This window comes from Parus major, chromosome 4A, assembly GCF_001522545.3.
Source record: "Parus major isolate Abel chromosome 4A, Parus_major1.1, whole genome shotgun sequence".
In the NCBI taxonomy this organism is placed as follows: Eukaryota; Metazoa; Chordata; class Aves; order Passeriformes; family Paridae; genus Parus; species Parus major.
This window is the reverse complement of record NC_031772.1, coordinates 7,692,974-7,718,201: the sequence shown is the minus strand read 5'-3', so window position 1 is coordinate 7,718,201 and position 25,228 is coordinate 7,692,974. Positions and strand designations below refer to the sequence as shown.

At 48.1% G+C, this 25,228-nt stretch overlaps 2 protein-coding genes across 4 annotated transcripts in view; both read right to left on the bottom strand.

Moving 5' to 3' along the window:
• Positions 1–1,547: 1,547 nt before the first annotated feature.
• FRMD7 (FERM domain containing 7) lies at positions 1,548–25,195 on the bottom strand. 3 transcript variants are annotated; one of them, XM_015626175.2, is made up of 14 exons: positions 25,089–25,195; positions 14,502–22,350; positions 13,080–13,312; positions 9,038–9,142; positions 8,666–8,708; positions 7,323–7,401; positions 6,582–6,679; positions 6,350–6,464; positions 6,035–6,182; positions 4,900–4,995; positions 4,462–4,625; positions 4,169–4,237; positions 3,997–4,072; positions 1,548–3,841 (listed from the first exon to the last, which is right to left on the bottom strand). In XM_015626175.2, exons 3-14 carry the CDS (start codon positions 13,134–13,136, stop codon positions 2,807–2,809), a joined length of 2,085 nt encoding a protein of 694 aa, XP_015481661.1. In that variant the 5' UTR covers positions 13,137–13,312; positions 14,502–22,350; positions 25,089–25,195; the 3' UTR covers positions 1,548–2,806. The 3 variants fall into 3 exon arrangements, with proteins under 3 accessions (XP_015481661.1, XP_015481663.1, XP_015481664.1); XM_015626177.2 differs by having other exon boundaries at positions 7,323–7,356; XM_015626178.2 differs by lacking the exons at positions 13,080–13,312; positions 14,502–22,350; positions 25,089–25,195 and having other exon boundaries at positions 6,350–6,679; positions 7,323–7,440; positions 9,038–9,104.
• The window catches only part of RAP2C (RAP2C, member of RAS oncogene family), a 9,917-nt gene continuing 7,410 nt past the window's right edge, over positions 22,722–25,228 (bottom strand). The window contains exon 3 of the mRNA XM_015626183.1: positions 22,722–25,210. The gene's annotated coding sequence lies outside the window, so the exon portion shown is untranslated. The remainder of the gene's footprint in view (positions 25,211–25,228) is intronic.

Here is a 25,228-nt window from a genome sequence, read left to right as displayed (position 1 = left end):
GATGAGTCCTTTATCAATGCAACTATTCTTTAAGCCCTTGATCTCTGACCTCGATTAATTTCTGTGCAGTGTAGTGTCATCACACCTGCTCTTGCCTTGCAATTTTGACAGCTGAATAGGAGAGTGTGTAGGTTTTAATGTGTTTGCACCAAGTTTAGTGATTGTTAAAGGTCTGATTTTTATCACAATGTTTTATGACTTAACACTGGAATAAAATTATTTTCCTCTTTGCAAAGTTTTAGTGGTATGTTGGCTTATTTCACAGCTTTATTGATTTTGTCTCAACCGTTATCTCTTTTATATAAACCTGTTACTTCTATCTGAATGCACTAAGTAGCTTAGTATTTTCCCATTGTGATGCTGCAGTGCCTTCTCCCCTTCAATAATCCTTTGTGTAAGGACTGTAACACTTTACATTTTCCAGGTTCTGCTGTCTGTTTTTCACCACCAGCAAACCAAATCTTTCCACATTCTCTCTCCATCCTTGTTTTCTTCCCTAGGGAAATAAAATTGCTTAAATAGATGTCTTATCTCAGGGGTGAATAGGGCTGAGCAGGGAGTAAGGGGAAGGACTTAGTCAAGGGTTGTTTCAATTGTTCCTTGACAAGCCACTGCTTACTGGGATTGTTCCTTAATTTTAGTCAGCCCCAAGAAAGTGGTTTACACAATGAATTTAGCTCGGAGATGACAATTTGTGTCACTTACTGATGAGCTGCTTAGTTCCTCTGCTATTGTTGACCATGTGTAGGCTGTGCTGAGGCACAGTGCCCATGCTGTGCCCTAGTGCTCCCTAGTCCATGGAAAAATCCAAAAATAGTTCCCAAGTCCTTGTTTCTCCCTCCCAATGCTGCTTTCCCAGCATAGTCCCAAAGACCAGACCTGGCAGTTCCTGAAGATTTGGGCAGGGTGTTTGTGCTGTGCTGGGGCTGTGGCTGCTCTGGGACATGCTCAAGGTGTGTGTCCATACCCATGCTGTGAGGAGCTGACAGGGATTGTGGATGTATCCCAGGGCTCTGTTTCAAACACTGCTGCTTTTTTTAACCCTCTATCAAACTGTGCCCACAGACTGCCACTCTTAAGTGTTGTACTGAGCGGTGATTCTTACTCTTTCCAAGGTGCAAAGCTTTGGGAATGGGGAAGAAACAACCCTCTAGCCAGAAGGATTATCCCTCTTTTCAGTAGAACATGTGCCAGAGCAGCATGAGGGGTCTCTGCAGTTCACAGCTTCAGCACAGGGTAACTAGGAGCAGAAGCAGACCTTACAATGTACTCACTTGTTGGGCTAATGCATTTCTTTGGGCAACCAACCAAGAATGTGGCTGTTTTCAGCAGCGTTCCGGGATCTCCACAAGTCTCCCCAGTTGCTGGGACAGCGAAGGCACAGAGGGAGCCAGGCAGCAGAGCAGGAGAGGGAAACCAGCTCCTTGGAGCACTGAGGAGGGAAGCTCCTGAGCTGAGGGTGCAGGGCAAGATGTGCTGGGGGTAGAAGTGGTGCCTGCGGGACTGGGGGGGTGCAGATTTCACAGGGTAGAAGGAGGAACTCAAAATTCCAGTGTGAACAACTGTTTTTTATTGTCCACCTTCTAAAACAAAGGACAGCAATATGTAGAGTGAGCGGGGCCCAAAAGCTCAGTTCTTTCTACATTTTAATCTATTTTTTTTTGTCCCAGCTTCCTTGTTTCTGAAATCCTTCTGGCAGGCTGCAGTGGTTCCTCCACCGTCGATTTTCTGAGCTGACCCTCTGATTACAGACATGTCCTACAAAGACTTACAGGGTTGTTCTTAAAGAAAATTATCAAGATCTCCCCCTAAAATCTTATGGAGGTGTCATTCTCAAGATTTCCAAGTAGATTTCATGGAGGTTTAGGGTAATAGTAAGTTTTTTAAAAAAAAAATACTTCCAAGAAGCTGCCTGTTCCTTTCCTACCTGCTCCTGCTACCTTTTTTCCATGCTGCTGCATTGAGGACAGATTTGGGGAAGCAAAGCACCCCAAAGAACCCCCTTACATATCTCTCACCTTCAGATTGAAGCAGAGCACTGAGGTACTGGGGCTGTCACGGTGCTGCCAGATGAGCCTAAGCAAAGCAGTTAAAGAGTATGAGCCCACTTCCCAGTGCTCACCATGGGGTGCTTCTAAAAGCTTGACAAACACTACTGAGATACTTCTGGAGAAGGATAATCCTCTAAACTGGCCAGGGAGGAGACAGGCACACACAGACCCTTGTCTTCGAGTGCCAGGTGCTCCCTGCAGCACTAGAGGGAGGTGAGGCAGGTGGAGGAGATGAGATCTGTGCTGGGGTTTTGTCCTGTCCATATGGTATCAGCTCCAGGAGCAGCCTCCCATGGAGATCTTGCTCCTTTCCAAAAGGGCCTGAACCACCCTTCCCTCCAGTGTGTTTCCCTGCAGCTGGGAAAAGGGGCAGCTGAAACTATTCTGTGAGAAGTCTTTTTTTCTCCTTCCCCCTCGATGAAGACTCCAGCAGCTGAGCTCCAGGCATCAGCCTGGGCAGGACATAGGGGCTTAGTGGGACTTCAGGAGATCCCTGGCCTCTGGCTGAAGGAAGACCTGAAGGAAGTGTGGTGGCAAAGGCAAACCAGCTTCCAAGTTTGGTGCAGGGGTTGAATACTTCTGAACACAGCCCCTGATGTCCATTAACACATCCTCTATAGCTAAGAGCACTCACACAACACAATCCCATCAATGTTTCATAAGCTGTAAGCAGACCTGCAAACAAAGAGTGTCACCGTTCTTTGACCCTGGGTCAGCACTGGCCACCTCTGCCGCCTCTGGCTGGTGTCAGGCACCTAGGTGAAATACTTGGAGGCCCCTCTGGAAATCCTCTCTTCAGCAGCACCGGTGGCGAAGGACACCTCCTCATCCTCCTCATCCAGCTGGAGGCTGCCCGAGGAGAGCCGCACGCGGGCCATGGGTGAGCGCAGCACGCGGCCGTACAGGGAGCAGTAGTCGGCGGCCAGCAGATCCGAGTCAGAGTCACTGGACTCGGTGCTGCTGCCCAGGTAGCGCTCAGTGGAGCGCCGAGGCCCCGGAGCCAGCCCTTGCTGGGCTGGGACGTGCCAAAAAACACCCCCTTTGCGGCTGCTCAGCGTGGGGCACGGCCCCAGGGGCCTGAACTCAGAGCCGTAGGGGAAGCGGATGGTTTTCATGTCCGACTGGCTCCAGGACCGCCTCGGAGGCTGCTCCTGAAGGCCATAATCAAAGGAGCGAGCCAGTGACCTGCTCTCCCCCACCGTGCTCGTGCTCATGGCCGTGCCTGCAGCCTCACAATGGAACTGCCCAGCCTGGGTCCCGCTCGGGCTCTGTCGGGGCGGTTTTGCTGCCACGGGGCCGCTTGCACCGGCCAGTCCTGCTGTGTCCTCTCCAGGGGCCAGCGCAGGGCCAGGGGACTGCAGTGCCTTGTCCACGTAGAAGAGCACAGGGGGGGCTGGAGCCACCACGGGCAGAGGACAGGGCACATCCATGTACACCAGCGGCCGGGAGCTCACTTCCCGCATGTTGCCCACAGAGGTGCTTTTATTGTTCCCAGCGAACTGGTGGTGGGGCCGAAAGGACGTCAAGGGATTCCTTGCTCCGAAGAGGTCGATGGGCTCCCACGCCCGCTCCATCTCCAGCTCGGCGTAGAGCAGGGGGAAGGCAGACGAGCTTTTGGAGTGGGGCAGGAAGGTGGGGGATGCTTCAGGCTTGGAGTGCTCCAGCTCAGTGGCAAACGTCACCTCCAGGGTGGAGCTGTGGCGCCGGCTGTCCAGGGTGGGCTCGGAGCCATGCACTCCGTTGGCGTGGTAGGAGCCACGGTTGCCATAGGCCAGGCGCAGCTCTTCCACCTGGGCAGGGACAGAGGGGATGGGTGCCCAGAGCAGAGTGGAAAAGGAGCACCCAGAGCTGAGGGTCTGGCCTGGCCTCCAGCTGAGCTCATCCAGCTGGGGTAGAAATGCCAAGACCTTGGCACAGAACCATCACCGGTGCCATGGGGACTTACCTGCTTTGATACATCTGTCAGGAGGTCCGGGGAGGAACGGCACTGCCTCTCATCATAGCGGGATGTGTAGTGTTTCCTGCAGGACAAGAGCATGGGTAGGGGCATGGCCAGGAGGGTCCTTCCCCTCTCCCCAGTCCCCTCAGGCACTGCCCCCCCTCCACGCCCCCAGTACCTCTCAAAGGGCAGGCTCTTCATCTTTGCCTTCCTCCCGTGCTCCAGCAGCTGCCGCTGAGTCCTGCCACTGCAGCATGGAGGGAGAAATGTCAGCAGCACCATCAGCCCCAGCCCTGGGCAGACCTTGTGCCCCATGTGAGGGGGGCAGCAGGACCAAGGCAGGGGTCTCTCCAGGAGAAGTAGCTGTTATCACCCCCTCAGATTCAGACAGGGCTGACGTAAAAGGGAGGCTCAGAGCCGTCCCCAGGCCCTTCCCAGCCCCAGCAGTTCAGATTTCCCCAGGGAATTTACCTGTAGCGGAAGCTGGAACCTTTGCTGCACAGAAGGGCTTTGGGCTTTGACTTGGGCTCTTCAGAGAGCCTGAAGAAGGCGTGGTACTCCACACATGTCTTCCAGAAGGCCTTGCAGGTGTCCCTGCTCACCATAGTGAACTCCAGTGTGTCTTTGCACAGTTCCTGTGTGCCAGAGACAAGTCAGGCGGGGTCAGGAGCATGGGACAAGCTCTGCCATTTGCCCTCCTGATCCCCCAAGGGTCATATGGACTGTCAGTGGCTCCAGGCAGTGCACTGTCACCTCGCTGGGGACACAGGAGTAGCACATGTCACACTCAAGAAGGAGCATCATCATAAGCAGAAGGAAATGGATTTTACTCAAAACTGGGGACTCTGTGAGCCTGACCTTCCATCCACAGCTGTCTGCTCTGAGCCCAGCCTGCAGCATGGTACTTACAGAGATGTTTGCATGGAGCTTGATGAGAAAATGCTTCCTCTTGAAACTCAGTTTGCGAATTTTGGACCAGTTGAAGGTATTGATCTTTGTATTGCCCTGCAAGGACAAACACAGCAATTACAGCTTGATGGGGCAACCTGTAAATACAGAAATGCAGTGGGCCAAGGCCTGAGCTCACAGGACACTGTGTGAGACTCCAATACAGCTCTTGGAGCTGCTGGGGTCTGGGGAAAGGGTTTGGTATTTGGTGTTCGGCTCTCTATCAGCTGGTTTGAAAAGTAGAAATTGAGGTTCAGGGCTTAACTGTGCCTGCTGCAGCTCTTCACAAAAGCCCAGGATCCCCAGACAAACCTCAGAGAGATCAAGGGAGGGAGTCCTATCTGTGCCTGTGAGTTAAGGCAGAAGCAGCCCCCCAAAGAAGCAATAATTCTCCCCTCCTTTGCTGGGAAGTGTAGCAGTGCTCACCCCTGCACCTTTAGATCTGGTTTATACAGGCTGCAAGCACAATTTACCCCTTCACCATTTTGTATGACATGAGATTCAGCCACAAAACACTGACACCATGGCAGAACCAGGAAAAACTGGCTTAGTCCACTTTGTGACACCAGGACCCCCTCAGCTTTCTGGGAGAGCCTGGATTGTAATGGGCTCACAGATGCTTCAGTCATGCGTGAGGGGTGTTTATGGCTCTGAATAAATAACCAGGTCTGGCAGCACTAATTACCAACAGCAGACCCACAGCTAGGTTTTACATTTGGGTCTGTTGTTTCTTTTTGCTGTGACAAGATGTTCCCAGGTTGAAATCAGCTGGTGTGGGAGCGGAGCGCTGCCTCATGCTGGCTGAGAGGAAATCTGTATTTACTGTGCAGCTCGGCCCTGATTACAGCGTTATGTAATTGCACAGACGTGGGGGGCTATTTTCGCTGGAAGATTACACGGTAAGCACATGTGACAGAGCCGTGGAACCTGTGCTGCTCACACGGCCACCGCGCTCTGGGACAGGGGCCAGCTCAGCTCGGGGGCACGGGGGGCAGAGTCCCGGAGCATCACCTTCCCCCGCGGGGTGTGGAACACCCCCAGCCGGAGAGGCCGCCCCGCCTGGGTGCTGGCAGCCACCCCCGAGCCCCGGGCTCACCCGCAGCACCAGCACCCCCATGTGTGTCACGGCCAGGTTGATCTGTGTCCCCTCGCCGTCGCTGGCGGGGTGCGGGCGGATCCCGTACATCTCCAGCTTCCTGGCCACGTCCAGCAGCTGAACGTCCGACTCGGCCGGAGTCTTCCCTCTGGAGACACAAAGGCACTCAGCAGGAGTGAGAAGGCAGAAACGGGCTGAAAAAACGCCGTTTTGTAGGTGTCCGTGCTGGTGTCCCAGCCAGCCCCTGCCTGCCCTGCCCGCTGATGCCAGCCCTGCCCAGAGCACCGCGGGGCCGCGGGGCGGAGCAGCCCTCACCTGTGTCTCCGGTGGTAGTGCATGATCTTGTTGTCCAGGTACTCCTGGTTGGGCAGGTACCTGTGCGTGGCCAGGTGCTGCTGGTCTGTCTCCTCGTGGAAGTCTCCCAGCTCGGCTTTGGGGACACGGGGAGAGCGCGGATTAGCCTGTGAGGGGTCAGTGCGGGGGGACCCCCGAAGGCCAAGCCCGTCCCCAGGGAAGGGCCTGCCCTGCAGGCACCCGCTCCCCTTACACTGCAGCAGGTGGGAGACGAGCAGCGCCGCGCTCTTGTCACTGCAGGGCAGCCGGCCCTGGGCCAGGTCCTTCTTGATCTGCAGGGTGAAGAGGTACCTGTGGAGGGGGACAGGAGCACCGGGGGGAGCTGGGGGCTGGGCTGGGCCGTGAGGGCCCTGCCTGCTCCCGTATCTCAGCCCGCGGGATGCAGCGGCACACGATGAGCATGCGGCCCCTGCAGAAGGCCGCAGCTGGGCACCACCATGACCAGCACTGTCACTGAAATGCTCATTAGTAGATTTCAAAATTAACATTCCTCTCTGTTTTGGAGGGGCATTTGCCTCTCTTGGGGCTGACATTCTGCAGAAGCACCGTCTTGGTTTTATTCTCAGTCCCTGTTTGCAATGCTTTCTCTAAAATTGTAAAAGTTAACAATGTCATTTTTAAAAATAAAACTAAAGTCGTTCTTTCAGAGCGCTGCTTGAGGCAGGAGCTAAGCTGAGCAGTCAGACTCTGTGCACAACTGCTAAAGTGTTTGGCAGTAAACAAATTGCAGCCTCATAAGACGGCTGATCCTTCAAGTGGATTGTGTTTAAAAACAGAGGATCAAGAAAAGATATTCTCTGGTTTTGTTCTGTAAAGCCTAATACTTTGGATAACCACTGCTCACAGACAGTCTGGGGTGGATAAAGATAAAAAATTAACACACTGCAAAAACACAGAACTGTGTGGTAAGAAAGTAATAAAACAAACACTGTACCTGGTCAGTTCTTCTCTCAGGTGACCGGGGTCCACTGGGAAAAATTTCACCATAAATTTGAAAAGAACCTCCTTAGGATCTTAAAACACAACATCTTCATAAGTTTTCTTCGGCATGTCTATTGAGAACATTTACAACTCTTTTCACACATGCTGCCTCCTTACAGAGTAAATTAATCTGGACCCTTACAAATCAGGGACTACAGCCTGTCCCCCCAAAACCAGCCTGCCCAGGCCCCCACTATTACGAATGGATGCAAATAGAAATTTGAATATCTAAAGAATACTAAAGAGAAAAATGCCCCAGCAATTCTTTAAATTGCAAAAATCCCTGTAGAGGGGGAGTTTCCATGAAATGGTGCCAGGGAGCATGGCCAGAGCCTTGGTGTGATTGCCATCACTGGGGCTGTGTGTTAAACTCAGCCCCTCAAGCATTTGGGATGCAACAGTTCCATAGGAGGCTGCTTGGGCAAAGGATTTTTTGTGGGATGAGTGAGAACAAGCAGCCAAGCCCAAGGCAAAGTGTGTGGAGGGAGGGAGGCAATTATGTGAGCACTGACTGTCACAGAACACCCTGGGATGGCTCAGAGGGACAGGCCAGAAGGCACCTGGTAAAGGAAATAGGTGCCTGCAACAATTCCATTTGTGGTGCACCCAGAAAAGGAAGGCTCCTTATCAGGCTTTCCTCTTTCAGGGAAATTCATGCAAACACTGTTCTGCAGCCTCTCCATGGCAAAGACTGGGGTCATGGCCCCAAGCTCTCAGTCACCTCCCAGCCGTCATGTACTTGGGGAAAATACTGTGGGGATGGAAAGAGGCCTGTGCTGAAAGCAACAGCGTGTTTACACTGGTCATGGCAGAGGAGGCTGGGCCTGAATTCAGGTCAGGCTCTGCAGCATCTCTTGGGGCTTGGGAGGAGTGTCAGGGCCTGGGGGGCAGAGGGGGGACCCTGCCTCAGGCAGGTGCCTGGGCCACTCTGAGCTGCAGAGGGAAAAGGAGGGCACACAGGAGCAGTGCCTGTCACACTGCCAGCACAGCCACAACTCAGTCACCTGTCACACTGCCAGCACTCAGCCACCCCTGCTCCTCTGCCAAGCTGCCAGGTTATTAACAGCTCCAGCCTAAAATGGTGCAGATACCAGATTGCAAAGGCAGTGGTATTTCCACAGAATTTTGTATGGACTGAGGTGCCCTTGCAAACAATCCTGCCCAGCATCACCCTCTAAAATGAGCTTGGTTAAGTGCTGGAAGCCAGAGATCCTGTCCCCAAGCAACAGCACTGCATGAATGCATCTGTGCTAGACTCTCACTGATTTATAAGAATTCTATTCTTGAAATACTTACTTTTGACTTGCTTTGTTATGGGTTTTAGTGGTTCCAACCAGACCTGAAATAAGGCAATGAAGAGCTGGGTAAATAAAGAGCACAAGAGATGGGGAATACAAGCAGCAGCATAATAGAATGCAACATGAAAATGTTGGCCAGCTTGGCTGCTGTGACAAGTGTCCTGCTGGGCAGCACCACATGGATGGCTGTGGGTAGACCCCATGAGCTGTAGATATCACTGGGGCTTGTGGCTCCCCTCCTAACCCTCATTTTCAGGGTTTTTCTGCCATCATGGCAAAACTTTCTATTTAATTTTCCATTTGGAATTTCAGGGAGGTGCTAGCAATCCCCCAGCCACGCAGGTGATGGCAGCTCCAGGGGCCCACTCACCTGGTTCCCAGCCTGGCTGTGAAACTCCAGCCCAAAATACTCCTTCTCCACAAGGTTGAGGTGGCTGCAGGTGAGGTTGAAGAGCCCTTTCCCACAGGATTTTTGCTAGCAAACAAACACAGCACAGAAGCAGCAGGTTAAGCAGTGCTGACAGCAGCTGTGATGGGATTTCAGAGAGATGGGGAGAAGTTTCAGCTCCCTTCCTTTACCTCTTTCCTGACCATGCAGCAGCAAAATCTTACTCAATAAATGCTGCTGGCCTCAGCAGGTACAACAGGACAACTGCATGCTGTGTTCCCTGCTTTTGGAAATCAGATTCTTTCCCATCACTTTTTTCCTTTATTAAGAAACATAAACCAGAAAGGAGAGCAAGAGAAAATAAACCATGTTTTGACTCACTGTTTGCAGCTATCACTGTCTGGGCAGTTCTGTCCCTGGCAAACCAGTGAATGATCCCCAGGACAAGCACCTGCCTGAACCAGGGACAGCCATGGCAAACGTGCTTAATTAAGAGCCAACGGGAGCAGACCTCAAACCTGTGCAGTGAGTCCGTGTGCCCCAGCAGCCAGGGATGAGCCACTGTTATGGTTAATGGTAATTAACAGCAGACCAGAGATCCTCTGCCCTGGGCTCTGAGTCACCCATGGGCTTTAGCAATATGAATTAAGTGGTGCTACATGCTGATAAGGGAGGCCAGGCTGTAGTTATTCACATAAACAGAAACAATTGGAGGGTGTTTTCTTCACTTGTTGCCATGCTGTGTGACCTGGCTGGAGCAGAAACCAGGAGGCTCCCAACTCTGGAAAATGCTCCAGAAAGCACCAGAAATTGAAATGGCAGTGACCCACCCCAACAAAATCGCTGTACACCTTCCTGAGCTTGTGAAAAGCAGACAACCAAAAAGAAGTATGGGTTATTGCAAAAGCAAGCTGGAGCAGAGAGGCCAGGTTAGACAGCTGCTAAATTATGGCATGTTGGGTGATGGAGGGGAAGGCAGGCTGCAGCTCCCTGTGGCTGTCCCCAGCAGGGACGGGAGGGACCTGGCTGCTGGTGGTGATGCACACTAATAACCACCTTTCAGGGCTTCTCCTGGGATGAAATTGCTGGCTCTGTGCTGAAAGGCTGCAGAAAAGTGATAGCATAATAACAGCATTTGCTCTGCAGCACTCCCAGTTCTCCTCAAAATTACTGGATCACAAGGGTAATTAAAAAAAATTATAAATGTTTTTTTCCAAGCTAGAATTTTCTAGCATGAAAGGCCTTGGCCTTTGTCAGGCAGCCAGGAAAGACAAGCATTTCTTACTGGGTTATTACCTACCATATGTCTGCTGGGAGCAACCCACTCTGCTCCAAGCCCAGCAGTGCCCAGGGCAGTCACCACGGGACAGGAGCAGCCCCAAACCCAGGAAAACCTGCTCACTGGGAGACACAGCCCTGCTGCTGCAGGGGATGCTTTAGAAGCAGAGCCTTTCTCTTGAAGAGTGTTGCTTGTAGGTCTCCTGTTCTGGATTTTGGGGCGCTGAGGCCAGTGCTTCCTCAAGCACTGGGATAGAGTCATGCTCAGCAGCATCAGCCCTGCCCTGCACCAAGTGAGAGAAGTGGGGTCTGTGCTGGAGGAGCACAGTGCAAGGCAGAAACATGACATGTGGGGCTGTTTGTCCCATGTCCAAGCCTGCAGGTGCCTCTGAGAATGATGCAGGGCCAGGTGAGCACCCACAGACAGAAACCCCAGAGCAGAAGGTGAAAAGGAGATGCTGCACTTGCCCTTCACTCAGTGAAAACATCTGGGACTGTGAGCAGAATCAGAAAGCCAGAGGCACTTCCAGAGGTAGACAGCAACAAGTGCAACACATGGGGCACACATGCCCATGTCCCCAAAGGGACTCTGGCAGCACCTGCAGCCCAACAGCAAAGCCCATTTCTGCAGCATTCCCATAGGACAGGCTGCTACACCCATGCCCATGGTTTGGGGGTGAGCAACAGCTCGTGGGATTTGATGTGATCCCACCACCTTGGGACATGCCTGCCCTATCAGGTGAGCTGCAGCCAGCACAAAGTGTCTGCACCTACGGCTCCCTGTGCCCTGGCTCCTCTGCCACCAAGCCCACACACCTCCTGTCAAGGAATTCCAGCTTTACAAGGGACACTCAGAGTGACCACAGGACACTCTGTTCTTTACTCAGCCTCAGCAAATAGTTTTTCTGGGCTTTTTTGGTTTGTCCAGCAGCACCCCAGGCCCAGCCATGGGGTGTTCAGCAGGGAGAGCACAGTGGGGACATTCAGAGATGATCCCTCCTCTGCCCTGGGGGCTCAGACCTGTTACCCCAGGAACCACCTCCAGTGCTCAGCTGAAGGAAATCCTGGGAACTCAGTGGTCCCAGCAAGGATGCAGATGCATCCCTGGGTCAGCATCCAGCACCAGGGGAACAACTTGTTCTCATGCAAAGCAGCCTGGAAATGAGACCTTGCTGCACGTGCCAGCAGCTGTGACACCCATGTGAGGCAGGTAGAGATATTTACACCGAGCATGAGGTGCAGGGGGAATCAGGCCCTCTGTGTTTTCTCACTTTTATCCTTTTCCCTCCCATTAAACGGAATTACTTCCATTCAAAAGAGCTTTCCAAAGTCAGGAGGGGTTTAGAAAGAGTTGCTTAAAATATCTGCTCAAAACTTAGCCCAAAGCACTCCTTTTATACTGGAGAAGTCACTAATTCAGCCACTCATTTATCATACCCACACAGCATCAGCAAATGCATGAAATGCCTAAAAGGGGTTTCCAATACCATTCCATGCTAAAAAAGGAAGTGACCAGGAGTTCCTCTAATGGAAGCTATTTGCTGCAATGACATGTCGTGCAGAGCTATAGTGCTGTGTTTTGAGAAAATAAGAAAACAGAGATGGAAAAAAGTGCAGCAACATTGTACCAGAAGCATCTTTTGAATTTTGTCTCACTATGACCTGATCTAATCAATGGGGGGAGGAGGGGAAGGCATTTTAAAATTACTAGTCTCATTTTTAAGCTGACTTCTGGACTGGGATAGATTAATTAAACTAAATTAAACTATTTCCATACTGTGTCAAGGAATGGAATTGTTTTATAATCCTCTTTTGTGCAAAATACTGTCAAAGAAACGAAGTCATGCATCTGAAAGAGCAGTTCTCAGGCTGTAAACCACAGAAGAGGACAGGATAAGAAAAGCAACAGAACTTGAAAAAAAAGAACCATTTTATATTAAACACTCTGCTCCCACAGGAGATGCAGGTAAGTACTAGAATAAATCTACTTAAATTAGCTAATTCAATTAGCTACTGTGATTATCAAGCCCTAAGCAACAGTAAATGTGCAATCAAACTTACAAATAATGCTTCTAACACACAGTCAAGACATACCTGCTTTCAGTTATCTATACACATATGCATAAATCTAACACCATAGATACGACTACTTAACATTTTAAACCTAGTTCAGAGCTAGTATTTGTTAAATGTAAATTATTAATTTACATTTACATGATGTGTTGTGGGACACTGCCATGCAGAAAATAAGATAGAGTTTTTTTCCTTAGCTATTCACAAAATCACACAGTTTTCTTTTTCAACTGAATGCCCAGGAAGCATGCAGATGTTTCTCACCAGGGATAACTTGGACAAATAAGCTATTTTTGTTCTGTTCCCAGACTTTACTTCCTTGCTGAATGTTTACACTGGCAGCCAGACAAATGAGAGAAATCGGCACTTGTCAAGACCATCGCTTCATATTAACTGATTTACTGAAGATCACACCAGGTAAGTAAAAGCCATTCCTCCTTCATAAATAATGCCAATAACAGGGAAGCGTAGGAGTGTGTTGATACCAAAATACACTTACCAATTAATACTATAAACTTTAATTTTGAATTTGAGTTTGGCTTTCTTGTTTGCTTGCTGGGGCATTTTTTAAAAGCTGAAAACCAGAATCTATCAGAGACCATGCAATCCTTCAGAGAAGCAATGACTTAATAATTATCACAAAAAAATCAGTAAGAATACGATAGCCACTTACATCAACTACAAAGATCTTCTGGGAATCATCCAGGAACTGGACTTTGAGGTGCAGCATCCTCGAGCACGCAGCTGGGTGTGCAGCAGGCACGGCAGCCCTAGCAGTGTGAGCAGGGAGCTGGGAAGGGAGCCCTGACTCCTCTTGCACACATAATTCCCTCTCAGCTGGATGGAGAAAGCTGCAGTCACAGATGTGGAGCGGAGGCTGGAGCAAACGAGATGACTGCCTAAAAACTAATTAAAAAAAAAAAAGCAACAAACCAATGCCTCCCTTGGTTTAAATGTCACCACTGCAATAAAAGATATTTTCTGGCTGTGAATTATGGGTGTGTTAATAGGGGGGAGATTGGCAGTAATGGGGCTGAGATAAACACTCAGCTCTTACAGCTGGTGGTGAGCAATGCGAGGGCAAAGCAAGCCCACGCTTGGTACCACGGGGTCGGGGGAGAAGAGCTGAGCATCTCTCCTGCCAAAGTCACCCAGCAGTGAGTGCCACCCTTGCTCTGCTCTGGTTAAGGTGCACTGAGAGAGCAGCTGGCTGGAACATGTGCTGGCTCCATGGGGTGAACAGATCATGTCCTGTCCACTGAGTGATGTGTGGATGTACTTCACCAGAGACTGGAAAATGTTTCCAACTGGACTCAAAATTAGTTGTGAGTCCTTCTTGCACAGGCAGAGGAGAACCTGCCCATAATTCCCAGCTCACACCCTGGCTGAGCAGCTTAGAGAGGTCTCACAAGCCTTTGAGACAAACTGGCTTCCATTTCAAATCTGAAAATCCATATTCCCACTCATCAGAGTGCCAGAGCCAGCCACCCACCCTCAGAGCCCCTCAGAGCTGCTGTGTGCAGCCTTGCTTGGTGTGGTGGGGACACTTGTGCTGCTTCTCTGCCCCAGGTAGGGGCAGGAGGAGCTGTCTGACCCCTCTGGTTCCTCTCACCCATCAGAAACCGCCTCACTGAGCTTTTGGGTGAAAGCAGCCTTTGGGCAGGAGCCCCCACTTCCAGAAATAAATGCACTGAAGCAGTGACAGAGGCAGGCACTGGACTGGCACAGGAGATCATTGTTGTTGCTGCTGGAAAAAGTCACAACCACACAGTGGTGTGGGACCTAGAGTGATAGAAACGTGGCTCAGCAAACCAAAAATGCCACATTTAGTGCTGCAGAGATTTTTCTTGGTACCCCCTTGCCTGATTCTACTGAAACTTCCACTGTAAGTCACTCCAGACCATTTGCCATGGCCTCTCTTACACTTCCCAAATATCCCAAAATATTGGGATATTTGGGACAGAGACCATCAGGGCAACATAATACCTTGTCATCTCTGGTGCAGAGAGAAAGACCATAGAGCTTTTTATCCACAGAAAAATGTTTAAGTCTTCTGCTAACCAGGAAAAAAAGGAGATTAAAAGTCAAAGCCCACCTGCTTTTCCCCAAGAAGCTGCTCCACAAAGCAGCTGAGTCCATCATGCTCCACCTCCAGGAGGGGACAGCTGTGCCACGTGTGCCAGCACCATGTCAAGGACCAAATTTCCAGCACTGCTCGTGGCCCTGGGGTCTGAGCTCTTTGTGTCACAGGAGAAGGGCAGCATCACATACAAACCATCCCGGGGGGCTGAGTGCACTTTTCCTCTGCAGTTTAAAATGTTTGTGCTGTCAAATATTGACAGTCACCAAGGAGAGGAGCAGCTCTCACATCACAGGCACAGCTCTGCACTGGGAGCACAGCAGGGACACTGGACTGGCAGGAGGGATGTATGGGGTGCAATAGAAGAGCCCCCAGATCCCAGAAGAAGCCAAGTCTCTCTGCTGGGGGCTTTCCTGGCATGCCAAGGGCACTGGCCCTGGACTCCACAGATGCTGTTAGAAGCTGGGCATCGGCCAGTTGGGCTGTGGGTGGAAGAAAAGGGTTTATTTCACTACCTTGCTATGAAGGAATAAGGCTGTTTTGGGTCAGACAGGACCTCTGACCACCCTATAAATCTATCCATGGAGACAGCATGGAGCCAGCAGCAGCAAACAGGATCAAACCATGTAAACAGGAACTTTTTGGCATAGGATAAAAGGACAGCAAGAAGAGATGTGGGACAAGCAAGGCTTGCTTGGGGCATGGAGATTGTTGCTGTCTGAGCAGATGAAGAATACGTTCTACCTCCACCTATCTCCTTCTTCTGGAGGTGACCTGGGGGCCAGCTGGAGCAGCACACCAGGGGAGCACCAGGAGTAATTCCAGCTCCTGGCCTGAGCCAATGCCAAAGTCCAGCCTGGTATGTATGTTCTCCTTATCTGCAGGGGCAGGGGATAATGTGAAAATGGTGCAGGAAAACACACAACCTGTTAAGGGCAAGCACAGCCATAGAAGCAGGTGGGGAGGGGACCTCAAGCAGCAGCACCAGAGCACAGTGGGGCCAGAGCAGCAGCATGGTGGCGTGAGTTCTGCTCCAGGGCTCCTTATTCAGCCAGCTCAGCCCTTGATTTTAAATATTCTGGACCTTGCCACCACCATCCTTGCACCATCCTGCACCAGCTCTCCCAGGAAGGACTTTCTTCCACCAAGAGCCTCTGATCCCATATTAGGCTGGATGCACTGGCTCAGCGTCTTTTTCAGTCTCTCAAACACCCTGCAGCTTGCTGGAATGGACTGAGCAGAGCAGGAAATAAGAAGTTGCCTTCCTCCCAAACCCCACTGCCCCTCTCACACCAATGTTTGGGGGTTTCTCCTTTGTTCCCTGTTGGTGTTGGAGTGAGGGCAGCCCGCAGGACAGGGAAGAGAGCTGAGCACTGCAGCTGCACCCTGCAGAGCCTCCTGGAATGGTGAGCCATTGTCACTGGGCAGTGAGTGAGCCAGTTCAGAGCTGATGTCCTGGTTGGGGCTGGGGGTGGGCAAGAAAATGCCCCAAACCTCCCCACTGCCCACTGAGAGAGGAGCAGGCTGTGAGGGAACAAACTCTGGCAGAGAAGGGACATAACATGCTACCCCTGCATCACTGCAGCTCTGTGCATTGCTGTCCCTTGGGCTTTGTCATGTTTATCTTCAAATTGGGTTGAGAGGAAAGGAAATGAAGATGAATAGATAAAGTCATTGAATAGAGATGTGCCAGATTTTAAACACCACAGTCCAAGAGGCAAGAACCCACACCCAGCTGGTTGCTGAGCAGACAGAAGTGCACACTGGAAATGCCAGACAGGACTCACCCAGGTGGACTCTGGTCAGCTGTGACCTTTCATACACTCACATTTCACCTCCTCTTCCTCAGCTGGAGCTGCAAGGAGAACATCCACGTTCCCTCCTCACCCAGCCATAACTCCCCCAGCTGCAGGGCCAGGGAGCAACCCGGCTCTTGGCTACATCACTGAGAGCAGGCTCTGGCACAGCCAAAGTTCTTCTGAGCAGCTCCAGGCTCACAACAGGACATCCCAGCTGGTTAATGAACCCAAGGCATGGCACCAGCACTGCAAACAGGGACATTTCTTTCCACAACAGGGTACCTGCTGCCCCTCCTGCTGCCCCTCCAGGAGGAATGGCTTCGCTCTCAGCTGGGGTCCCAGCTTATACACAGCTGCTTTAAGCTTTTTATACAATATACCCCATAAGTTAAAAAAAACAACAAACAAAGCCTGAAAAAAAAGACTTTTTTTTTAGCTTAAAAAGAGAAGAAAGGAACAACAATCACCTGATTGATGCAGAGCCACTCCAGAAGAATGGATCAGCTGTGTTCCAAGCTAAAGAGAAGATGAGGAGATTGCTGGAAATTGCAGGGAAGATTTAAGTTAGGTCCTAGGAAAGACCCTTTAATTGTGAGGCAGAATACTGGAGCAGGCTGGAAAAACCACAGTTGATTAAGACATGCTAGTTGGGGATAGTCCAGGGACAAGGTCCTTCCCTTAAACCTTTAACAATGATCATTGTTTTATATTTACTCCACATTATATCTTGAACATATCTCAACACTTAGAGCTGACTCTCCATGTCCTGCCCTTCTAAAGACTTCTGCCCCAAAACTGTTCTATTTGTTAAATATAATAAACAATGATATTATATAACATTTTCATTAAATTCTGCTTGCCAACCATCAGCTAAATAATCTGACATCAGCGTACCAAAACTCATTACTCACAAAGTAATTTCTGGAAAATGGAAATATTGCATTTTTTATTTTGTGTTTTGGTGGGGTTCACCCATTACCTTCCAACTGCAGGGTAAGACTTCTCTGAGCAGCATTTTGATATCAGAAGGTGACATTTTGCAGCAGCATTTTCCTCATTTTCCCCAAGGCAAAAGTAGCGCATAATCTTATGCTCAAGGAATCATGGAATAAAAGAAAATTTTTTCTTGTGATTACATTTTTATTTCAGCTTCAGCAGCTAAGGTAAGTGCTCTTTTTACCTACCTGCAACAACAGAGCAGGAAATACCAAATAACCTTGATTATGCAGTAAAGACTCCAAGCACAACTACAATTCCAGACACCTGAGACAAATGAACCCTAGGTACAAAACATTCTTTGAAGTCCCGAAGCCTTGAAATATAAATTTATTCCTATTTCTGTTGTGTTTTCAGCCTGTGCCGCGCTGTGTTTGACTCCCAGGGCCGGAGCACCGCCCTGCTCTCAGCTGGACCATCCCAGGACAAGCCTCTCGCTGCTTCCACGCTCCCTCTCGTGGTGTTGGTGGTACCCCACAACAAACCCAGGAGAGGACTCGGTGTGCAGGGATGAGCAGGTCAGTCCAGCAATCACACATTCCAGCGTGCATCAACGGGCATTGCTGACTTTCCCTCCTTTTTCAGATTTTACATGTTATGCATAAACTATTACCAGGACTGCAGAAGGCAGCTTGCAGTAAGCAAATACAAATGACAGCACAAGCTGTACAAGAAACTAAATACCACCCTGACTGGTGATATCCAGAGCACTTTATCTCATTTTTGATATGCCAGTTGCACTACGTTGATGGAACAGCTTTATAAAAAGCACTCTGTGATGTTTAATTCACACAGGTCACTTCAAAGACATGAGAAAGCAATTTATGCAGTGAGAGAAAGCCTCTGAAATGAATCAAAGGAGCACTGATGCCTCCAAGGACTTGGGCATCACACAACACTCGGTGATTTCCAGCTGGGGAGAGGCACCTCACCACACACCTGTGTAGCAGTGCACAGCACTGGGCTGGTACCTTTATTTTTGCTGTCCTTTGTTTTTTTCACACTGAGCAACAGGAAGGTTCCTACAGCCAATGGCTTCGTCTGAGGAAGCTGCCAAGTGGAGTCTGCAATGCCAGGTGAGTGGAAAGGACAGGGTTCTAAGGAACTATACTGCTTATTTGCATGACAGATGTGGTTTTCTTCTTGGCTCAAGACAAATAACTCTGGTTGAGTAAGTCCTGATTACAGCTAGACAAAGAACCACACATGTTCTCCAGGTACCTCCAGGCCAATGGATCAGACACATTCTACCATTTGGATCTTGAATCCTGAGTTTTATTAATACTTCCCTCACAGGTAGCCTCTGTACCCCTCACTCTTTTTTCCTTTCTCAAAAGACCCTTATCACACTTTGGTCCTACCAGGGTGCACCAAACTCCAGGAATACAGCTCACAGCAGAGGGAAAGGCATGTCAAAACCACTCCTCACACAAGGCAGTGGAGGACAACAGAGCAGTATCCACTGGAAGCTGGGAGCTTGCTGCTTTTGAAGTGATCAAACGTGATTCCCACTTAATGGCTCCTCTTCCAGGGCCTTCTGGTGGCAGCTACAAGACAGACATATTTCCAAACCCAGGAAACATTCCAACATTGTGACTGTCCCAAGGTCTCAGGGGTACATTCACAAAACCTTTCCACATTATTAAACTGGGCCCCAAGATGGGGCCATTTGGATGATCCTGTGCTGACAACTACTTCAGAGACAGCTGAAAGGAAAGGAATGCAGCTGGACACCCAAGCACTTCTAACCACAGCCTGACACTGGGCAGGGCCTGCAGCTAAAAACCTTTCTTCTAACCTATTAAAACATCTGCATTACTGAGATTAGACCTAGAGCATTTGGCAAGGGAGTGCTAATTCCTGGAGCAGTGAATGGAAAATGATGACAGGATCAGTAATGTGACTGTGGCCACCGAGACACGGCACTGCAAGGGACTTTAGAGATCCCACATGACAGCCCAACACACAGAGGGAGGAGCCACACACGCCTCACACACTCCTTCTTCCAGCAGTGGTTATCCAATATCATCTTAGAAAATCCTTCACCACCCCACATAGCTGCAACATGCTCCAGCACTTAGGCTTGCTCTGTGAACAGCTTTCTCTCTTTTCCAACATAAATAAGCTTTCTGAAAATTCAGTTAAATTCTTCTTGGTTTTCCCACAGAAGGCAGGCTGTCGGTGATTACACAGTCATTATTAATTTGAATTTTATATATATATAAAATTATATATTCAATATATATATTGAAATACTTAATTTTGAAGAAAAGGGGTCTAAGATCTGTCCTGGCAGTAGGATGAATCCCAAGCTGATTACTGATCATTCTATCTTGCCAGTTCCCAAAAAGACAAGTAGCCCTTCAGGAATGTCACAGAGAGCAAGTGTATTTTCTCTTTTCTGGCTGACCAAATAACTTAAACATAATGTCAAGGTAGATCTTCTAAGCACATAAAACTGTATGAACTAGTCATACAGTTTTATGTGCTTAGAAGTCAGCCTAGTGGCAGGAAAAAAGAAACAATTTCTGGAAAAGCCAGAAATTTCCCAGAAAGATGATTGTTTGCTTTATTGAGTTGTAGTCATAAATCAGTTAAACCTTTTAGTAGAAATATGAGTCTTAAGACTGAACAAGTTACATTGTAGTCTCACAAATGTATGAAACACTAATCCTTTCCATAAGTCTGAGAATTTTTCAACTTTGTTATTTAAGTTCTAGTCCACTTATTTATTTACATGCAAGAAGTCCAATTTCAAAATTATTCTACAACACTGGTCCATTTGATTCCAAGCAAGTCCAAGCCCCTCCACATTTCTAACACATCCTTCCCCATGTGCCCACAGGAGGGAAGTGCTACAGTTTCCATTTTCCTTCTCAGGCAGCAATTGAGGTCAGCCAGAAACTGGCAGTGTCACAGAGTCTCAAATCCTACACAAATCTAATCACTAGAAATATGCTTAGGAGGAAGTAAAGCACTGCTAAGAGAGCTGTCACAGCACACTCAGACTGAACCAGCAGAACACCAAGGAGCCACAAACCAAACAAACAGCAAAGCCTCCCCTATGAGTGAATATTTTACAGGTTCTGACATGAGAGACTCTTTCCCATCAATTATTTCAGTTATTGCTCCAGACCTTTTGGAGGGACTTAAAGAAAACAGCTTTGAAGGAGAGCAGCATCGGCAAGTAAGCTGATTCCATACAGTATTTCCAGAGAGAACAGGTTTCATCCCTTACAATGCTGCAGTCAGCGCTGCCCTCAGCAGCACCAACACACACCGCCCGTGGGACATCACCTCTGAACCGAGCGCTCATTTACAGCTCAGAGTCCTCCTCGCGGCTCTATCGACCAGGCAGAGATAAAAGCGGCTACGTAAAGCACCCGAAACCCACATTATTTCACTTTCAGAGCGCAGAACACGGGGCCACGTCATCTCCTGACAGCGCCTGCCCGCAGCTCCGGGCGCTGCCGGCGCTTCCTCCAGCCAGCGAGTGACTCACCCAGCCCCAGCAGCTGCCCGGGCTGCTGTGTCCCTGCTCACACACCTCACACAGGTCAGCACGCCGTGCTTTGGAACCCGTATCTCATTTTAATTAAGACTAGACACTTCCACCTAGTTTCACACTGTAATTACAGCCCAGCCTCCCGGGGCAGATGCCAGCGTGCAGCTCCACACGAGGTGTGGCTGGTGGTTCACCCTGGCAGGGTCTCTCTGTCCCGGCTGTGGGCTGTGTGTGCCTGTGGCTTGTACCCCTGCACACACAGCCGGGCTGCAGGGCCCAGCTCTGCCCTGGGCAGGGACACGTGTCACCCGTGCTGGCTGGGGACTGGGGTGGGGACAGGGCTCTTCCCTGTGCTGCAGCTGGCTCCTGCTCTCTGGTGGCTCTGGGGGGACATCCCTGGCCTCTGGCTGCACGGGGGAAGCAGGACACTGGGAGATTTCTGCAGGCACCTGTATAGCAAGACCTGGTAGACCAAAGAAAAAGCTGCTGTGAAACACAACATAAACAGCTCCAAAACCAGACAGAGCAGCATGACTTTGCCACACCTATTTAACAAAGGATGCTACAGAAGTCTGTGTTCACTCTGAGCACCAAGACTTTTGAATGATAATAGCCTTAAATAAGAATCTTATATCCTTCCTTAAAATCCCCAACACAGCCTGTATTACACTGTCACCTGTAAACAAACCAGTGATGTAAGTCACCAGGGCTTAATAACCGTACCCACATCACTTCCCAACCTACAAGTGGAAACGGGAAGCAGCCTCCCTAGTTAGACAGAGTGTCATAAGGAATTGGGAGTATTATTGCTGCATTCTGACTTCTTTTAAACCACGAGAGGTCACTCACACAGCAATGAACCCAACAGCAACACCTCAAAGCAGACCCTGAAGTGTCAGCTCCCACCCCCAGTGACACTCATAAGAACAGGGCAAGATTCACCCTCACTTCTCAGCTAGGTTAGGGAAGCAGACATTTCAACAAAAATCACTTAGAAGTGCACCCTGCTCTTCTCTATCATTTTTCTCTCGAGATGGAAACTACTTCTCTATTTCAGCAGAGGAAGTGTGAGCAGGAAGAAGAAACAACACAGAAATCCACTTACAAGATAAGGCTAACACTGTTTCAGCTGGAGGAGGGGTGGTGAGCAGGCTACGTGGTTTTGCCTGTTGACACACTGCTGAGGACTGAAGGTACCAAGGTACCAACTTTTTCTCAACTTGAAATCACATTTTCCATTAACACACAGCTTCAGTTACAAACACAGCACTAAAGGTCCGTGCCAAGACTGTATGTCATGAGGAAGATGCACTTTTTGTTGCAGGGCTCAGATGACAATCATTGACTTGGCAAATTCAGGGCTTTTACTGAGCATTTAAGATAATTGTTATCAAATAGCTTTGAGCACTTTGGTTTTCTGGAAAAATCTTGTGCCTCTCCTGTGGCAGAGCTCCAGGAGCACTCACTCTGCCAGGGTGGTGGAAAGATGTCAGCTCTGGCTGGCAGGCAGCTACAGACACTGCAAGGTGATGTCAGGACTTGCGGCCATCTTCACACACAAAGCCTGTACGAAAACAAGAACGTTAAAGACTCACACAAGACAAACACAGGTTTCCTTTGAGCAAAGCTCCATCACGATGTCCTGTGAGGAGGCTGCTCTGAACCAGCCCCCAGCTCAGGGAGTGCCTGCCTTGCACAGGAAGAGGATGCACAGCCCCTGCTCCCCCTTCTCTCTCCTCAGAGCACCCAAGACCGTGAGCTCTACACCCAGCTGGGGCACAGCTGCACACCCTGTTCCCCCACACCAATTCAGACGTGGTTACTGCATTCAGAGTAGCCAGAACCTCAAAAACAACCCACAAAACAAAAAAAGCAGCAGCAGCTCGTCAGTTCAGCCCACTCCAGAAGAAACTGAACACAGACTACTCACCCCAGTTTGGTAATACAGGTATCTATTTTATTAAAAAAGTTACAAACAGGTGGACTGTAGGGTTGTCTTACAAAATGACAAGAATGAATTCTACTGGAAAAAACTTTTTACAAAGCATTATAGGTAATTGTTCCATTTTTGCACTTGTTATTCCAGATTTCACCTATCACTGATAAAGATACAGTACATTAGATACAAGATGTTAGGTTACATTTTTATTTGTAGAGCCCTACTGCAGTGATTTGAACAACTCCTAAACAGATGCCATAGTAAAGACAATACATATTGCATTTATTATTAGCCTCTTATTCTAATAAGCAACTTCACATGCAAACTATTGAGGAAGCCTAAATAAACTTTTGGTCCCTTTTTCCCCCCAAAGTGTGCTGAAGAAACCATCTCTCATCTTCCCAGTCCTGTCACTCTAAGCTAGTTCAAGTTCAAAGGTTTTTTTTCATTTGTTTGTTTTTTCTGGTTTTTTTTTGTTTTTTCTTTTTTTTTTTTGCTGAGGTCAATGAAAATGAACACTGCTTTGAAAACTACCCATAGGAATGAACCACTGATCAATATCAACCAACTTTTTCCTTCTTAGACAAAGGAAAACTAGAAACTTTATGAATTACTTTCATATCCTATTACTTCCTTACAACCTACAAAAAAGATCAACAACCATCACTTAAAAAAAAATCTACTTTGAATACAAGGTTTGGTTTAATTCTGATATTAAAGTGCAAACCTAAGTATTAGCCTCAGCCTGTTTAAAAAGTTTGTACAAACAGGAAAAAAATATTTCAAGTAACCCCACAGAAAAAGAATCAGGTGTTTCAATAACCAGGCAGAAATCCTGGTGTCCTCTTCGTTTCAGGATTCAAATTCAACACTGAATGTAGACACAGAATCTTTATTTCTGCTAATATTGTAAAGTCAGCCTGCATTATTACCAATAAAACACATTAATATTGAGATACTGTACCGGTAATCTTTTATTGTTTTAAATGCCATCATCCACAATACAATTTGTGAGTTTTCAACTGCTTAACCTCATATATCCATCACTGCTTTTACTGGAGCTTTTCTCATAGATATTTAGCTATTACAGGGAAAGAATGTACATTTCTAGAAGCATGTTCAAATGACTAAAGCTGGGCTCCTAAAAACCTAGAACTTTGGTGCAGTAGGTGAGCTGCAGTTATTAAATTTCTGCAAAAAAAATTACACATTTTAAACCACTGCTAGAAAAAGCTCTCATGTATGCAACACGTTAATAAAGATGAACAAAAAGATTTTGTCTGTTCTTTGTACATTTTCATTCTGCTCTTTATACCTGTGTTATTGTTAAAATTTTCAAGTATTCAGAGAAAATGTTGATCAGGTAAACAATAAGGAAGGCAATGGCTGTTTAAAGCACGCTTGCAGTTAGTATGACTGAAACCTGGTGCTTTTCCCCTTGTTACACCAACTTGTCTCTAATATTATACTTGTTTATTTGGGGAAAAAAAAAACCAAACTAAAAAGCAATTTGTGACAGTGCAAGAAAAACTTTAACAAATATTGCTTTAAAATATTATTCAGAAAGACAAATATTAGGAACTATAAAATGTAAAGTGATCTTATTTGCATTAGATTTACATATGCAGAGGTCTACTAGATGTCTCACTGTGCCAGGCAAAGCTGAGCTGACAGAGTAGGCATAGAGCCTGTTTTGAAGGATACATTATCCCTTTTCAAAGGCATAGAGAAGCAATTTGTAAACAAGCAAGTTTAGAAACTCAGTGGAAGGAAAAGTGTGCTGCCGTTTTTCAATGCTACAATTGTCATGTTCAATTCAGAAACCCGAGACTGTGAGAAACATCAGCTGGAGACTTTATATCCCGTTCCAAGTAATCCCTACTGTCAAATCTGACTGGTTACAAACACATTGTCACAGCTGCTTTTGCCAAGAAAAGGGATACTACATCCATACAACAGAGGTGCCTTCAGTATCTTTCCATGACACTGTCACACGTAAACAAAAAGTCTCAAAGAATGACCAACTACATTGTAGGAGAAAACCTTGCAAAGAGAAATAAGCACTGTTGCGAGGTAATATACAGAAGTAACCATTTGTTTAAGGCTCAATTTATTCTCCATTAAAACTCTCTTCTTTTAAAAGGCATTGAGTAGGTAATACTGAGTTTAAGTATTTAATAAATACAAGTTCAGAATTGATTAAAGAAATCAATTAAAATATTAAAAATGAACTCTTGCATATTAGCCATTATATGAACTTAGAAAGCTATAAAAGGACTGATAGATAAAGAACAGATTTTAAAACTTATGGTAAACATGCTAAGCATTCTGATTAAGGTGTGTGGATCCTGGAGGCCACCAACCTTATGCACTTAGATGTATGGCAATGTGCTGTAATAGAGACAGGTTTACCAAGGCTCAGCTCTGCAACCTGGGCTGAAAGTTCTCCAAAGCAGCATCTGTGCAAGTTTCCTCTGAGTTTTATCTGCAATTTAAACAAAAA

Coding starts and splice junctions, on each gene's coding strand:
- FRMD7 (XM_015626175.2), bottom strand. CDS start 13,136: ATGCTGCACCTCAAAGTCCAGTTCCTGGATGATTCCCAGAAGATCTTT. Junction 9,143..13,079: donor AGAAGATCTTTGTAGTTGAT/GTAAGTGGCTAT, acceptor TTTGTTTGCTAG/CAAAAATCCTGTGGGAAAGG. Junction 6,680..7,322: donor CTGAGAGAAGAACTGACCAG/GTACAGTGTTTG, acceptor CCCCCTCCACAG/GTACCTCTTCACCCTGCAGA.